The 16441-nt window shown below is 54.7% G+C and overlaps 1 protein-coding gene across 1 annotated transcript; it reads right to left on the bottom strand.

Annotated features, from left to right (window-relative positions):
* Window positions 1-15317: 15317 nt before the first annotated feature.
* Window positions 15318-16343, bottom strand: GCG54_00001562 (Mitochondrial FAD carrier protein FLX1; the record flags this gene model as incomplete). The annotated part of the gene is made up of 2 exons (XM_045401676.1): window positions 15318-16162; window positions 16220-16343. 2 exons carry the CDS (start codon window positions 16341-16343, stop codon window positions 15318-15320), a joined length of 969 nt encoding a protein of 322 aa, XP_045270405.1.
* Between the last annotated feature and the right edge of the window lie 98 nt (window positions 16344-16441).

Below are 16441 nucleotides of genomic sequence, written 5' to 3' on the forward strand. Positions count from 1 at the left end.
AAAGAGAGCCCTGTGCATCTCTGGTCGGTTCTGGAGTTTTGCTTGGTTGCCGTGGGCTCGAAGCCTCTTTGCTTATTCTTCTTCGAGGTGCACCACAGTGACATCCCACTTGGGTGAAGGCCAGATCTCGCCCAAATGGGGTGCCATGATTGCTTTTAGTCGCAGGCTAGGATCGCCGGGAGCTCTGATGTTGCAGCCGGACGGCAAGGCGAGGCAGGGGAAGGTAGCAGAGGGACTTTCCAAAGGCGTCAAGACAATGTGAGAAGAGATAGAGAGAGATATCGATCCTGATAGACACGCAATACCAAGAGGCTTTGGGCGATGGAGAAACGCGCGCCACGCACCAGCCAGGGCTACCTGGCATTGAGATGGTCATCTGGATGGTGCCCAGGATGATGAAGAGTGATGGTGCCTTGGTGGTTTTCCGTACCTGACAGGACGCGAGGGCATCGTACAGCCAGTGAATCGAGCTGGGGCGGAGATAAGATGGTTGACAAGGCGTGTCTTCGTACGTAGGGCGGAGGTTAGGTCACAGGTGAGGTCGATCGGGGATGGCGATGACGGTGTTGATGCCCATGGCAATCCAGCAGATGGCTGTGTTGGTCAGCCAGCAGGATGAGCTGCAAAGATGCTGGTCGGATAGCAAGCAGGAGTCTCCATGAGGTAAGGTTCGTAGAGGAAGACAGGGCAGCGCCGAGGTGAGGACTCGGAAGCAGAGTCTAACAACCCAACGCAACAGCAGGCCAAAGTTGAGGGCATGAACATGGGTTTCCAGAGTGTCTCTTGTGTGCGCAGTAAAAATGTCTAGCAAAGTCAGACATGGACGACGGAGAAGCAGAGGACCAGGATATCACGGCAAGGGGTTCCCTGGCCGCTGGGTTCTTAATTTTTGGTGCAGGCGGGCGGGACTGACGGCAGGGAGGGACTGGAAATCCCATTGGCACCCAAGAGAGGAAGGGGAGGGGTGTGGCAGGTAAATGTCGATGCAGTTGAAAGTGATGGTGATGGGGTGGGTGGTCGAGTGCGAGGTGCGAGGTGCAAGGCACCGCAGACGCAGACAGACGCAGACGCAGACGCAGACGCAGCGGTACGTACCAGTTTGCCCAGAGGTGCACCCAGATGCAGTGGATACCCGCCTGCAGCTGCTGTGAGTGGGGAATGGGAAGATTTCTGGGTACGTACTCCACCTGGTAGACGAGGTCAAATCTAGATACGTATCGTCCTCAGGCACTGCGCAAGGAATGGAAGGCACGCGGGTGTCGTTGCACGCCCCTGAGGTGCCAGTGCCGGGTCGAGTTCTGCCCCAAGCTCCCGCCCAGCTCCAGGTCCTACGGTCCCCTACGGACGGACCTACCTACGGTACTTCCCATCTCATCAAGTTCTCATTAGGTGCACTTGCCTGGCGAACGTCTATCCTCACACCTTCATACCTACCTGTACCTAACTACCTGTGCAATATGCAGCAATGGCTATGTCGAAAGCCACACCCGGGAATCCTCTCGCAACCTTGACGACCGGTTCTCAATTTCAGGCGTTACCAGCAGCAGAAGCAATACCAGCAGCAGCCGGCAGCAGCCAGACACATCCCGTCGTCTCTTTCTGCGTTGCTGCAGTGCCAGTTCCTCGGGCTGCTCCCCCAGGTCCCTTGGGCAATCTTCCGTTTGCTCGTTGGCCCGTTCAAGGATGAAGTCGGAACTTCAAACCGTCAGCACTTATTTTCGTCCTAAAGAAATTGCACCACCCGCAGAATACACAAGCCGCACTTCCCAATCTGGCGTCTGCCGCTGTTTGCCTGCCAAACGACAAACACGCTTCTCTTGTGTTTGTCACCATTTGGCATTGGGCCCTCCTGGCGATGCCCACCAGGTGCAAGGAGCTACGCTCGCTGGGTGATCGTCGCCATAGGCGCGACTGGCCATCAAGGCTCACCAGCCCTGCCCTCCGCCACTGCCTCGCCGCCTCGAAACCGAAAGCCTCAGTTCGGGACCGAGTTAAGGCACCATCTTGACTGGCGATCGGTACCTTCGTCCACCTCCAGTCGCCTTCAACGGAAGCCCTCGATCGACCAGGCCAGGGGTATACGCTGCCTCCTCCTGTTAAGCGCCTCGTATCACGCCCGCCTCCCGCCTCCCGCCTCATTTCCCAACTCCCGTCACCACCACGAGGCTGCGTGGCGTATTCCCCACTGCCCGTTAACCGTGCCCGTCAAACCCGTCTGTCACTGTCACCTCACCCTCGCACCCACCCCGGCGCCATTGGTGTTTGACAGCTCGCAACAATGCCCTTTTTGCATGTCCGTTTTGGAGTCTCGACCTCTGCCTCCTCAACCGAACTGTCACTATACCACCCTCCTACTTGGCATCACTACAGAGCCGGCCACCTCCCCGGGGTTCCTTCCTGTCGTCCGCCCGCAAACCCCGGCAACAGCTCGGCAGAGAAGGGCACCGAGAGCGAATGATTCCTTGCCCATTTCTTCGCCTTTCAACAACCTCAATGGACCCGTACGGATCTTGGAATATATCGCAGCCAGAGTTGGGGAGTTGGGGACCTCATGGCATTCCGTCTCTTGGATGTCCGGCTGCACCTACGTTTACCACCGCCAGTTAGCACTGCAAAGTCTCTGTTTCCTCGCCGGACGGACCAATGGATCGCTTACGGTTACGGTGCTGGCCGTCCAAGGCTGGATTCACCCTGCGCTACACGGGATCCACGGCGGGTGGGAACGGCGGCCGGAGTCGACTGATGGCACCTTGGAAAAGTCCTTCTGCATCAAAACCTCCGAGCTGCTGCAAAAGCAGGGGGAAAAGAAGGCAGAGTGCAGCCTGCAGCACTTTCGCAACTCACATCGTAATTGGAATCCAGGGGTATGCCGTCTCCGGTGGTCCCCGGTGGCCCCTCTCCTCCACCTGGCCTTGCGATCTGTCTGGGCCTCTGTTCGACCATGGATCTCAGATTGGCTCTGTACTTGAGCTCCATAAGAATCGCAGCTTCGGTTGCCCGACGCTGCCCTCTACGATGCAAAGAGGGAACAGCAGTCTCCTACAAACTGCAAATATACGCGGTCTCATCCGGCCCATATCTGCACGACGATAACAGTGCAATCTGACGCCGCGCATCGGGTTAATCGTCGAAATTTTCCTCGACATTGGGTCAATGAGTCTCATGGGACGTCGTCCCACCGTCATCAATGTGGGCAACTGCAGGCGAAATCAACGTCCCAATCGTCCTCTTTCCATATTGTTAACGCCTCGGCGATATTCCGAGGCGCACTTCGCCAATGTTTCAAACGGTGACAGTGTATGATTGTCAACGCTTCATTCGCGGTTCGTTTTGGCATGTGTATTGTGCGTGGTTATTATTCAAGACACTATGGCCGGAATGGATTAATGTGCACGCAAGGGGTCTCGTTTACATGGCAGAGACCCATCGCCGGATGGCCAGCCTACTGCCGCGCTATTGCGTGTTCCACCCTCCGGCCTTACTGCTATTGAGTTGCAGACAAATCAAGCTCGCTTACTGGCCTCATGTGTCTGCAACTATCCGTGATGATCATTTCCTTTGACTAGGACTCTGATCTGCGACAAGTCAAGCAAGTACAGCTCCAAGTTCTCTGGTTGTTGGCAACATAACCATATCGTCGATCGGGTAGGACTTTCTCAGCTCGCAACAACGCACCAGTACTCGAGAACAGCTCATTACAGGCGTTACATAACCACCTGACCAGATATGAAAGGTTATGCAGCCTATGCAGATATATTCAGGGTGGGATCGGCGATACTAATCACACTCGTTCGCGGCTACCCCTCAGGAATGATTCCACAACCGTTGGCGGTACCACAGCAAAAGCAAGCAACGCAAAGACATGGCATTCGCGAGCAACACCACTTTGCCATGCTTAAATCGTTATCAACTTGTCGATGTTTTAACTTTTCTGAGTTACAGAGCCGCATACCTCTTCTCGCCGACACGAAGCTGCGCGCTCTCATTCAACGTCGAGTTCGAGCATGCTTGCTGTCCGCTTTGCTTCCCATTATGTCGCCCACAACTGTTCCGAAGCTTTGGATCGTTGTCCCTAACAGGACACCCGCTACTTTCCGGCATTTCCATATCGGGAGGTATCGATCACGAGCAACGCTACTGGACTGGACCATCTGGTTTCCATCACTGGCCTGCATAGTTAGCGAGCGCTATCCGTCGCAGAACTGCTCTACTGAAAATGCCCGTGTATCATCACTCACATGCATTTTGGTCACATATCACATTGGCCACAGTCCAATCGACCTTGGGAAGACTTCCGCGGTCTTGGCGGGCACATTTTTGCGGCACTACAACCTCTATACCCAGTCTTCAATCTCAAACACTCCATCTTCCTGGAAACTACCATCGTACGCCATATTATAATCAGTCGCCGCACGGATTGATACTCGGATTGGCCCACCAGGGTTGCTGCGTCTTATGAAACGCATACGAATGGAACGCTCTAGACGATGTTGTCCATCCAGACGTCCAGTCTTCTTTTGGTGCGGGAAAACCACTGAACGGCCGGAACGGTTCAGCCACGACCAATGCGCCTCCCAGTTGGTGGCTGAAAAAGCGACAGAATCAACTTACTTGATTGGAGCGCGCGATTCCAAATGACTTCTAATGGTGTTAGCAGGCTCCTTAATCGCTTGTTCGTCCTATGACAAGCAACGACGTCGTCTCTGCCGCATCCAGCCGGGAACCCGGCAACCTGGGTTGGAGGTGACAGACCAAGAGCAGGAAAATCCAGTCCCTAAGGCATGTCGAGTTCGAAATTTACGAAGGATACATTTGGCACATAATGCTGGCAGCCTACGCTCATCCGTAACAATCCGCCAGTCGGCAACGTTTCGACATGCTCAGCATCAGGGTACCACGGACCTCACGTCTTGTTAATGAGGAATTAGTTCTCCACTAACTCCAGGGGCCCACGGATTACTGAACAGCACTGCAGGACGCTATGGATTGAGTGGCTCGTCTGTCATCTATACTACGCCAACCTGAAGAAAGTGACAGACTACAGAGTACGGAGGCCAGCGAATTTCGATCGGGTCCCCCGAAAAGAGCCATCCCCGGCCAGTCTGCCAGGAGTTGGGCTCCAAGCCGATCAGGCTTTTTCCAAGGAGATGGATTAGATGACAGCCATCCCCTCTGTTTGGGGTCAAAGCAGCAGGCTGGGGCTGCGTTCCATCAAACCAGCGGCCTTTGATGACAGACTGGAGGCTGCCTCACGCCTCGACCCCAAATCCAGTGTGCTCGTGGCTACATTCTAACGTAGTGGCTGCGAGACCCCGGACGAGCTCATCGCGATCCATGCTGTCGGGAAAGGGGCGCTGGTCAATCTGGGCCACGGCAGGCGCGTCAACAGCGCAAGCTGACAAGCATCACGACAAGCTGAAGTGGCCCAGACAGCACGCCAGCCAGAACTGGTTTAGCCAGGCTGCAGGCGTGTACTCCCGTGATCCGTGCACAGTCCCAGAACTGCGGTTGAAGGGCGATCCCCCGGGTTGAATTTATTTATGCTATTGGGTGCCGCTCCATGCCAAACGGAATCAGGCACCGTCTCCGAGAGGGAGGAAAGCAGTGTGGCAGCCAGCAAGGGACCGCCGGAGGTGACAACTTGGAATCAACCTGCGGGCGAGATCAGAATGACGGACTTTGGACAGATTTCATTCGAGCGCATACTGCAAGACTGCCGTCACCACCACTACCAAGCTCACCCTCGCCAAGGCAGGTCGTTTCTAGCTTCCCGATGGTTACTGGGCAATGAGCCACGGGAGGCGGGAATCCGTTGACACTAAAGGCGGGAGCGTCATCCCGCACTAAGCGGTTGTATACCACCACCGGCCCGGTCGAGTCCACGGACGAACAGCACCACGTCAAAATGTCGCCGCTGAGGCGCCATTTCGGTCCAACTAGCGGACGGCACATCTAACTGAAGAGCTAAACTGACGACAAGGAATTGGAGACCAGCCATTTTTGCAAGCCGAGCTGGTGCTCAGAGTGGCCGAGACAGCCTTCCGCCAATCAAGGCAAATTCAATTCTGCAGTCGGGTGTAGGATGTTTCAATGTCTGCTTCAGTCTTTCTTCGCTTCTGCTGCCTGACCGGAAAACTCAAGCAGGCGCTTTACCCCTGAGGAGAAGATGATATTGATGTCAATGGGACGTCGTCATCTCTCATTCACTTATTGGTGACCATCAAAAACCAGGGCACGATGCACAGTCGGAAAATGACGCTACCACTACCAATGATTTTGCCAGGGCACACCAATCACTAACAGCTCTTACGAATAGCTCATATCCACAAACATGAACCCCTTTTCTCGAAACCCACCTCACTCGTGTCCTGCGAGCGCGGTGCGATTACGGGCTTGATGCGGCACAGGCTCTCAAATGAAGGACGCCGGATGGTGGCTCAGTTTAGCGGTATTGCTACATACCTGGATTCCAACGGGTTTTTGGGACCGCAGAGAAATTAAACTTCAACCAAGAGTTTAAACTTCTGGTTCGCATCGCTGTCAATCTAAGAATGCCACCGGCAGAAAAGCATCGTGGCCCTAACAACGAGCCGTCCCGAAACGAGTGGCAACATAACCTCAGCGACGACACACGTCTAACGAGGGACCAAGGCCGACGCCGAAGCCAAACGTGGAAGCCCCGTGCCTGGCCAGTCCTGCTAAATGGAATGATTCTATGCATTCGAAAAGCTTATCAAACCGGCTTGCATGCGCTGTCAATGTCTGCATTCAGTCCTGTCATCTCCCAGCCGAAGAAAATATTTTTTTCGGCTGTCACACATACTGTTGCTGCAGCAAGTACAGGACAGGGGCAGCCTCGCAAAAGTGACGGAGGAGCCTACGGGCGTAACTTTCTTAACCGCTCGACTTCAAGCTCGTACTCGCGGCCATGACCACAATCGTCCATCTTCTCCAAAATTATTTCATCATTCCAAGGCACATGGAAAGATGGATCCTCACCCACTCCACTGGGCCTGGATTCATTCCAATGGCCTTTATCGCGGGGCCCTTTCGAGCCAGCAGCGCTTCCATGTTCTGTCTGACGGGTAAATCTGGGGCCACTGAACAATGGTCATTTCAGAAATCAGCCCAGGCAAAACAACCAGAAACTGGAACTTTCCCAACTGGAACGAAACGGTGCACCTGATCCGTACGTATTCTTTGTTCAGCCTTACAACGATTGAGTCGCGACCGTCAGACCCCGACATCTACTGTCCAACCGACGACCGACCGGCACCTACTAGCAGCACAGTGACGACGGTCACATGGGACCCTGCCACGGTTTGTGATACCCAAATACGTCACGTTGGATTGCGATGGGAATGCTCGAAATGGGGCATTTTCCTCCGGTTGCCGCGCGGCAACTTGGTTCCACGAACACGACAAAGCTGAAGAGGCCCCGATCCAACTCTTCGCCCGCTTTCCGATCGCTCACGGCCACCGCCCATTCTCTCATCGGCAATCGCGCTGGCCCCTTTGTGCGCTTCTAAGATCACTGTGGATGCCTCTGCGTCTCTGTGGAATCATTGCAAATTTTCAACCTTTGCCATCACATCTCAACTTTTTGGAGCATTATGTATTTCCCAAGTTGACTACCTAACTTGGTTGGGGGAAGCGCGGTCACGTCGCAAGGGTGACAGAATGGGCTTGTTAGGCACCGGGGAAGCAGGGTGCTCGACCCGCTAACCAGGACATGGCCCCTTCGGCTTTCGCAGGCAACGTGGTTGTCCTCACTGCAAGAGAGTCAGCGTGACCTGATAAGTTCAGTAAACAACCAAGAGGCGCGTCATTATTGACCTAGACCAAGCCTCCCCTTCTTCAGTTGACACTTGCAAGGCTCCTCACTGGCGAGGGCGTCCTTACTTTCGCAAGTACAACTCGGCCTGGTCTGTCGTCACTTATCACTTGCCGGCCTGAGCTTTAGGCGATAAGTATCGAACCCACCCAGAAACACTTTCCAGCAACGAACTTCTCCGAGCCCATGCGATTGCTGGCGAGCAGATCTGATAATGAGGAGACTGGAGTTGTTGACCGATCGAGATGGGCAAACCACCTCAACAAGCCATTTCCCATGGCGCCTGCATCTCATGACATCCGCCTATTTCAGGCTGCTTGAAACATGGCAATACCGGCACTGCCTCCCGGGCAGACCTTCTCGGCCGTTGGGACAGCCGGCAACCTCCGTTTATCGACGCCCAGCATTGGATTAGCTGACATTTTGCCAGAACGTCCCCAGCAAATGTTCCGATGAATGACAGCTGGGCTAGCAAGCTGGAGAAGACGCGCCTACTGATTGAGGTAAAGAGGCAGCGCGCTGGGCATCGACTGGGACTTGCTCAGGGTCCAGGGGCTTGAGGCGGGCCTCTGTGGGCACTGGGCTGACCTGATCTGGGTGCATCCGCACGTACCGAGACTCGCCCATTCCTTAGCCACGACTGCAAGGGGCGCATTAGGGCTTGACTTGGCCACTCAGTCATTCGCAGACGATGCCATCCTTTCTTCTTCCAACCTCTCCGCAGATCGATGGTAGCAGTCCCGGTGGACAGGGAGGGGCTGAGGCAGATCACGGGAGTCTCGACTCAAGTGCCTTGACTTGAGGTCTAAGCCATAGAGGATACGCCAGAGGCTTGCTCTCGTCAAAACACCCAGTCCTGTGGCGGCTTTCCTCGCCCCCTTCTGGCCAGCTGCTTCGAGGTTGCGAGTCCCAGGGAAGCGGCAACCCACACTGGCTCTTTTCTTCTCTACTTGGTGAGATCGTGGCACCGAGGATCTGAATTAAAGCTTCGAAGCGGCCGGGTTGCTAGATGCACCCAATGGGAACAGGACTGGACCTTGTCGGACCTTCCACATACCTAGATCTGATCGACGTCTTAATCGGCTTATGGTGTTGCGCTTTGTGTCGTCGCGAAAGCCGCACAACCTGTGTCCGGGCGACAGTTACTTCAGCGAATGTCGGGCATGATCACGATATCGTCCACGGGCATTATCACCGCTCATAGGTGTCGTCGCCGTCTTGCGGCCGGCCATCCGCGAGTGGACAAAACGCCCGACTCATGTTCATTTTCACGACGCCGTGGATGAGAAGTGATGTGTAGTTTTGTTGAGAGAGGGCGTGAGACACGGAGGTGAGGGTATCCCTGACAGAGTATCGAGCGGTGTCTGAGCATCCACCAAGGCATCTGATATATGAGATCTTTCTGTTCTCTCTGTTCCCCATCTGCGACTGGCTTGCTGAAAGGTGAGCGCAAAGTCAGTGGGAGGTCCGGAGGTCTCGTCCGATGTGTTAGCCGCTGTCGATTGCCCGATAACGAAGGGATGACCTTGTATCGAGTGGTCCCTCGGATCAAATTGACGACATGGACGGACCTTGGACGACATCTGCGGTGGTTAGGTCCTTGGGGAGGTGGACCAGCCTCGCCCAGTCGCGCAGATGGGAATGTTTCATTCCCAAGCACGACGATGGGATATCTCAACCCGCCTCTTCTCGCACGTCGCACCCCACCCGGCAGGCAGTGTGATCTACGCACTTTTCCTAACCGAGACCAAGCTGGATCGCTGGGCCAGCTGCGCAGCATGGGTTGAACGCTGCAAGTACCAGGGCCAATTCCGAAATCCCAGGCAGAGCGTCCAGGCACCCCGGTCATCTCTGGACGTCCCAGAGGCCAGTGAGAGCGACCGTCCCACCTCAGATCTCGACTCTGATGCTCCAGCCCACAAGGATGGCGCCTGTGGCATGCTGCAGTGGAGCCGGGCCGGGTCCTTTATGACTTTGGTCTTTGTTTTTTATTTCTTTCCTCGCTTTGTGTGCAGGAGAGAATGTGATATGTGACGAGAAGGCTGAGATCTGCTCTTACCAACATATGCAGCATTTTTCGCAAGCTCTTCCATTTTGATCGCGGCCCAATTTCCCAAAACAGCTATCCTCCTCCGAGCCACTCGATTTATGGGATTCCGGGGCCACAAAGCCCACGGACGCATCCCGTGCAATATCGAAATCTGACAGGTCACGGAAACGCGATCAACCGGCATGGACAGTCGATCATGTCGTGAGGTCCTTCGGAGGCACATCTCACGTCCTTCTGACTCCGAAACCCGCCCGGAGGTGGAGAGAGCGGCTTTCCCCCCCTCTGGCTATAGCCAGGCCAAGGAGCAAATATGGCCCAGGGGCGGACGAGTTCCCAAACCACAGCGCATCTGGCGGCCGACCACGGGGCCGATTGGCAACAATCTTTGCGACGCCAAACGGACTTCTTTCTCGATAGTCTCAAATCGTCGACTTGGACCGACGGCCACACGCAGTACGCTCTCGGACACTGACAAGTTAGAATTTGCTCGCGATAGGCTTCGCGTCCTGCGTCGTAAACCCATGGTAACGGCACCTCCATACTGGATCATCGCGTCCGATCACTCGCCTCCGATCACATCTTGCCCATCAGTCATCTCATCACCCACGTCCTCGGTTCCCCACCACTCGACCCTCCGTCATCAGAGGAAGATCGCGATTGTAAGGCAACCCATATGCAGATGAGGAATGACAATGCGACAATCTGATGCGCCCGAGACGCTGCAGAAAGCTCCAGCTAGGCAGGCCAAAGCGAGGAAACTAGGAAGCCTCTTTCATTTTTCCCCCCCTCACGCTACCCTTTTTGACGATGTCATCGCGAACGGTCCCGCTAATTGACAGGCTTCTTTGGCGAGTCTCTTTTCTTTCCCTCGAATTGAACCCCGGCCGAGCGCCTAAACTCTGTCATAAACGAGCACGGCAGTACGTTATCCTGACAACGTCTTGGGTCCCTTCGTTGTTGTTTTTTCGTCTGTCCCCTCTTCAGGCGGTCTGTGTTACATGGGAACGGACGCAAACAGGGCCAGGAAGGGGGAACATGACTCCTGATGATTGATCATCTGGAAGAGGGCCGTTAGAGACTCGTTCGTCGCGACGTTCGGGTTCCCTCCCGCGGAAAGCTTCTGTCGCACAATCACATTTTCTGTCGCGCGCGCGGGGGGCGAGTGCGAGGGTGGAGTTAGACGATCCGCTAGGTAGCGACGTTGTCGTTTTCGCTGGGAGCCAGCCCGCCGCCCGCTTTCCCGTCCTCGTGGCAATTCCAACGATTGCGGACACTTGTTTTTTTCTCCTTTGTGTCTTCTAGGACAGGCTGCGATGTGTGTGGGACGCCGGGACTCGGGACTCGGAGTTGTCGCCGGTGCAAGCCATTGGCTACAGCCCTGGATGAACCATATCAGATGACTCACGTTGTTCTGCGTCAACGGGCCTCCGACTTTGGAAACCCCCCAACGCCGACGCAGCGCATGAGGACGGCTGCTGAATCTCTGCTGGCTTGCGCGCAACTATCAAGTGCGCCGTTGATCAGTAGTCGGGGGTCGGAATGGGGACTCGGAGTAGGGGTGATGCTTGTTCGGCGCCGCCCAGGCGACGTCGAACGTCCGGCGTGGAGCCATATTGAGTTGCCCCCTACGGAGTAAAGCGGCAGTTTTGCCACGCTAGAGGCTGGACCCTTATGACGGCTTTGCGTGATTTGTTCTGGAGCCGAGCGTGGTGGGCAAGGGAGAAGGGAGCTCAGCGATCTGCGCAACCGTCATTGTATCGTGAATGGCTGGCTGGCAAGATTGAAGCTCCCACTAGGCCGCCCAAGCCGTCCTGCGATGCCGTTGCTCGAGCATTCCTGCCGTCCCCCAAGCTTGGACACACGCACGCGGAGCAAGAAGTACATGAGGAGGAGGATCCAGAAAGTGAGGAGTCTCGGAGTCAGGTGGCCAAGGTAAGGACGTTGGGGATAGCTGCGCACATGTTGTCCTTGCCTGTCTACCTTGGGTTAGGACGGTCTCGCCCCTCACATCTCACCTTTTTTTGCGCAAAGTAAAGCCTCGTCCAAGTCTCTTCGTAGGTGGCGCCCCCGCGGAGCTTCGGATCCGCACCGTTGAACATGCCAACAGCTGTTGGTGCCCCGCGCCCTTCTTCCTTTCTCCTCTCTTGCTCAGAGACCGCGTTGCAGGTTCTTTGGCCGTTCCTTCTTTCTTGAATGTGTCTCTCTACTGGGTACTTGTCTTTACTGCTGAACATGTCTCTCTTGCCATGTCTCGAGAGGCGGCCACACGGACAGACAGGCCCAACGGGGACACAAGTCGCGGGGATAACTGGAACGGGAATGGAGGGAATGAGTGTTTGTGTAGCTTTGACTGCGTGGTTGCGCGTGTCTGAGATCGGGAGAGGAATGTTTGGGTGGCAGATCGGACTTTGGGGATTCTTACGGCTGGCTGGCGATTGATATCGCGCCGAGCTACAGCTTGGGCACACACTTTGTATCTGCACCACACTCCCCTCCCCTCTCTCCCCTTCTCTCTACCTTCTCTCCATCGCTACTGGTCCAACAGTCTCGCGCTTCGCGAAACATGACGATGAAGAAGTCGTTTCTACCGCTCACAATGACGAGGTTTACAGGCCCCGACGTGGTCAGTCTCGAGTCGGACGACACCCCGACCCGGGAGAATCACGACCAACCGTGACCCAGCCAGCCAGACATCCAGCCCCCCCAGATCTTGTGAAATGTGACAGATTCTGCCGGCTCCTGCTGCTTGCTCCTGACGCGGCGTGACTTTGACAGTTTTCGTGAGATCCTGCACTTACCCCTCCTTTCAACGCATCACTGCAGGAAGATGCCGAGAAGAGCAACAGGATCGTGATTGCATGACTTCCCCCTTTTCTTTTCCGCCTTGTTCGTGTAACCAAGAGGGGACCCTGCCTATCTCTTAGGGGGCCATAGTGTGTCTGGACTCTCGCTGGGTCCGCATCTCTGGAAGCTTCCGATTTGAAGGAGCAACCCTTCGAGGAAGATGCATTTGCGCATTGAGATGAGAAGGCGGGAGGTGCGTTGATGCATTCCCGGACGGTCATGTAATGCGGCTTTCCGCGGTGGGAGGTTTGGGGAGGGTTGCGCCGATGCGGTTTCCCGTCCGATGGGAGGGACCGTTGGGGGTGGAGGTGTCTTCTGTCTTCCTCTGGGTCTCGTGTCCTTCACACCACTCTGATCACTCACGGGGACATCGTGGGCGCCGGGGAGAGGCCGGGAGGGGACGCGGTGAGAGGGTGTGCTCCTGTCTGAGTGACAAGTGAGATGGGGTGATTTTGCACGGCATTGGGCGATATAGCAGATTAGGTTTTTTGTGTGAGTGGCCTCTTTGGGCTGGCTACGTGGACGCGGGCTTGGCTGATTGGGTGTATCTCATACGGATCATGATATTCGTCGGTCTCGGCGGCCGAGGTGATGTTTCTGCTGTGAGGAGAGGACCATGTTTCGCGCACGGGGGGCTTCGAGGGGTGTGCGGGTTTGTGTGTGTGTCTTTCTGGTGAATCTCTTGTCTCGGAGTGGACACTGAAAAGGGTGCGCCCGCTGCTGAGCTGTGAGCGTGGGATGTACTGGATGGGCAGGTCTGTGTCATTGGGTTTTACAGTGGTCTTCTTTTCCTTCGTGGACGAGCTCTGAATTTTGACTGGTGAGTTGTTTTTGTGGTAGTGGAGTTGGGAGAAAGGGTGATCGTGATTCGATGTTGATCTTCCTCTTTACCACCCCCTGATCTCGAAGTCCTTGCGTGTTGACAGCTGGCGGCTGTCGGGATATACCGCAACATCCGGGATAGATTGGGGTCAAAATGAAGCGTGATAGAAGGGCCGAGAGTTGAAAAGTACTTCGCAAGCCTCGGCTGTTGTTTCTCTGCGTTCTGTGGCGGTGGCCATGCTGCTACATGCTACTCATCATCAAGGGTGTCAGTCATGTTTCGTCAAGAGGGCCGAGGAGATACAAAGGGTCCTCTGGATCGAAGAATAGAAGGATATGAAACGGGGAACGCTCGGAGGATCTGATTATATTAAGGACTCGGCCGTGTTTCTCCGTTGTTTCTTGGGGTTCCTGGTTGTTGCTTGGAACAGATCCTTCCCGCCTCAATGAGTCGAGAACGGGTAATGCCGCTGTTTATATTACTAGGTTGCGTCAAGGAAATGAGAAATCTTGCATTATTTCGCGCATTTTCTGTGTTCTTCAAACTAATGAGAAAGAACCGAGACCTCGGGATGGTTCCTTCGCTTCGTCTTGCCTTGGTTCGGCCTCACATCAATCTGTCTCGAGGCTTCAGGGGGCTTCAGTTTCCCCCAGGAAGTGAAGACTTCTAAGATGTGACATCCAACCGCATAAATTAAAGCTTGGCTAGCTTTCGAGAACAATGTCGAAGAGCCCATCATGCTGTGAAAGTCAGTGTAATCGACACTCGACTATAGTAGCGTTGGGTCGCTGAGCGTTGAAGCTCGACCTGGCGGTCTGTCTGTGATGCTGGACCACTAAAAGTGATATTGTTACAATGAACTTCTAAAACCATGAAAGCATGTTGACTCTGCGGTTAAAAGGTGAACACGAAGCTGGACATACTTGGTCTGATCTTCACCCGCTCGTTTCTCGAGTCCACGATCGAAATGTTTGGCAAGGCCTCAGCTCATCAAGGTTAGCATCGTATCAGCTCTGGTTCCAAACTACATCTGAACTCTGGTTTACTCTGTTTTCCACAACTCAAATCTAAACTTGTTGCTTTCTAGCAAAAGTTCGTTGCCTACGATTTTCAGTGAGCGTTGTTATAATAGCAACCCTTGAGATGCCGATGGTCCATGTAACATTGGTTTCCAACAACACAGTCATGTAATCAAGTCAACCATCCCAAAGTCAACATGAGCAAGGCGCATTTTGTAGCTAAACTTTGACCGTTACTGATGAGATAGGCATGGTGATTGCCTCACATCGTCCACCCAAAAGCTTCGGCAGGGACCTTTTAAGACCTGGTATGTTGTTGGAAGCTCGCACCAGCATGTCGTCTTGTCTAGGGCATGCAGCAAACCACGTTGCTTAATGATTTTCCCATCAGCGGACTCGGAATTTTGGTTGAGCACGCGTTAAAACGGCAAACAAGCTCAACATGCCCGAGCTCTCCCGAGAAGCTCCTATGAGCAATGACTTATCTGCTATCCACCATCCGTGTCACTGTCCTACCTATATCGTGAGCAACATCTACCGTTTTCATGCCAGCAGCATAGCGATGTCCAGCATGATGGTTCATCCATTCAAAGTTACGATTGTACCGTACACATAGCACTACGAACTTTCTACATGATCGAGAACGCAACCTTTTGTCACAGCCAACCTTTGAAATTTAAGTCGGCATCACCAAGACTAGTTTCCGACGTTGAGTGGATAGCTTTTGATTCATCGCTATCATTACAATTACTCTGCCCAGTGCGGCAAGTAGAACTTGACGTTCTCATACACCAGGAACGTGACCCACGTAGCTGGCATCACCCTAACAACACCGGGCATCAGGCCTCGATAGAAGCCCCTGAATCCCTCCTCCTGCCATATCCTCCTCACGACGCCTCTGATCCCGCGTCCGAACCGCTCATCGGCATCATAATTCTGCAGTCTGCTGCGCAGGACTTGGTAGGGGTAGGTAACAGCACCGGCCACAAGCTTCGATACTGTCGAGATGACAACGGTCGCCTCGTTGCTCAGCCGGCCCCCGTTGTCACCCTTCTGCCTCCGGCCCGCAAAGTACATTCTCTTCGCAGGCTCGTACACAGCAAACTGCACAGCGCCATGCGATACACCGATCAAGCTCACTCCGAGTCCTCGGTAGAATCCTCTCAGCCCTTCGGTCATGTACAGTTGGCGCGCCCCAGACCACATGTTTGAGTAAGCGCCCACGGCGGTGCGATCAGATGAGACCATGCGCGTCTTGAGCACCCATATAGGGTTCGTCAGAACTTGGGTGAGGGCGCCGGCGAGGGCGGATGAGAGGAAGAAGTCCTGCGTTGAGAGCACCTCTTTCGTCAGACTTCGCGAGTCTGCGCCTGAGCCGTGAGAGGTCGCAAGCGGCCCGGCCTTCCAGTACGCAAGGGCGCGCTCAACGCGATTCTTGAAGAAGAAGAATGCTGACCAGCTTGAGGCGTTGCCGATGAGATTAGGCGTCAGTCCGCGATAAAGGGATGCGATGGGGCGCGGGTTTTGGGTGAGACTGCGGATGAGGGAAATTGTGGTCAGGCTAGTCGAGGTTCCGGCAGTGCTTCTGTGGACTGCGAACTCAGTCAGTTTTCTGTGGTTGACAAGTTCCAAAAAAGGGGTCGACTTACTTTGCATCCGAGTCTTGACGATATCAAGTGGATGAACCGTCAGCGTCGCGACCGAGCCGGCCGAGAGCCCGGCGATGGACTCAACGAGGGCGGGTGAGAGGCCCGCATGTTTGCTGTCTGACATAGAAACGAGAACTTCCGTCACATTTCAAAATGCAGATCTAAACGTGCCTCGTGCACTCTGTCAACTTCGGCTCTCGAGGTGGGAGTTGAAGATGTGAG

Source organism: Colletotrichum gloeosporioides (assembly GCF_011800055.1).
Source record: "Colletotrichum gloeosporioides strain Lc1 chromosome Unknown consensus_7, whole genome shotgun sequence".
NCBI classification, from domain to species: Eukaryota; Fungi; Ascomycota; class Sordariomycetes; order Glomerellales; family Glomerellaceae; genus Colletotrichum; species Colletotrichum gloeosporioides.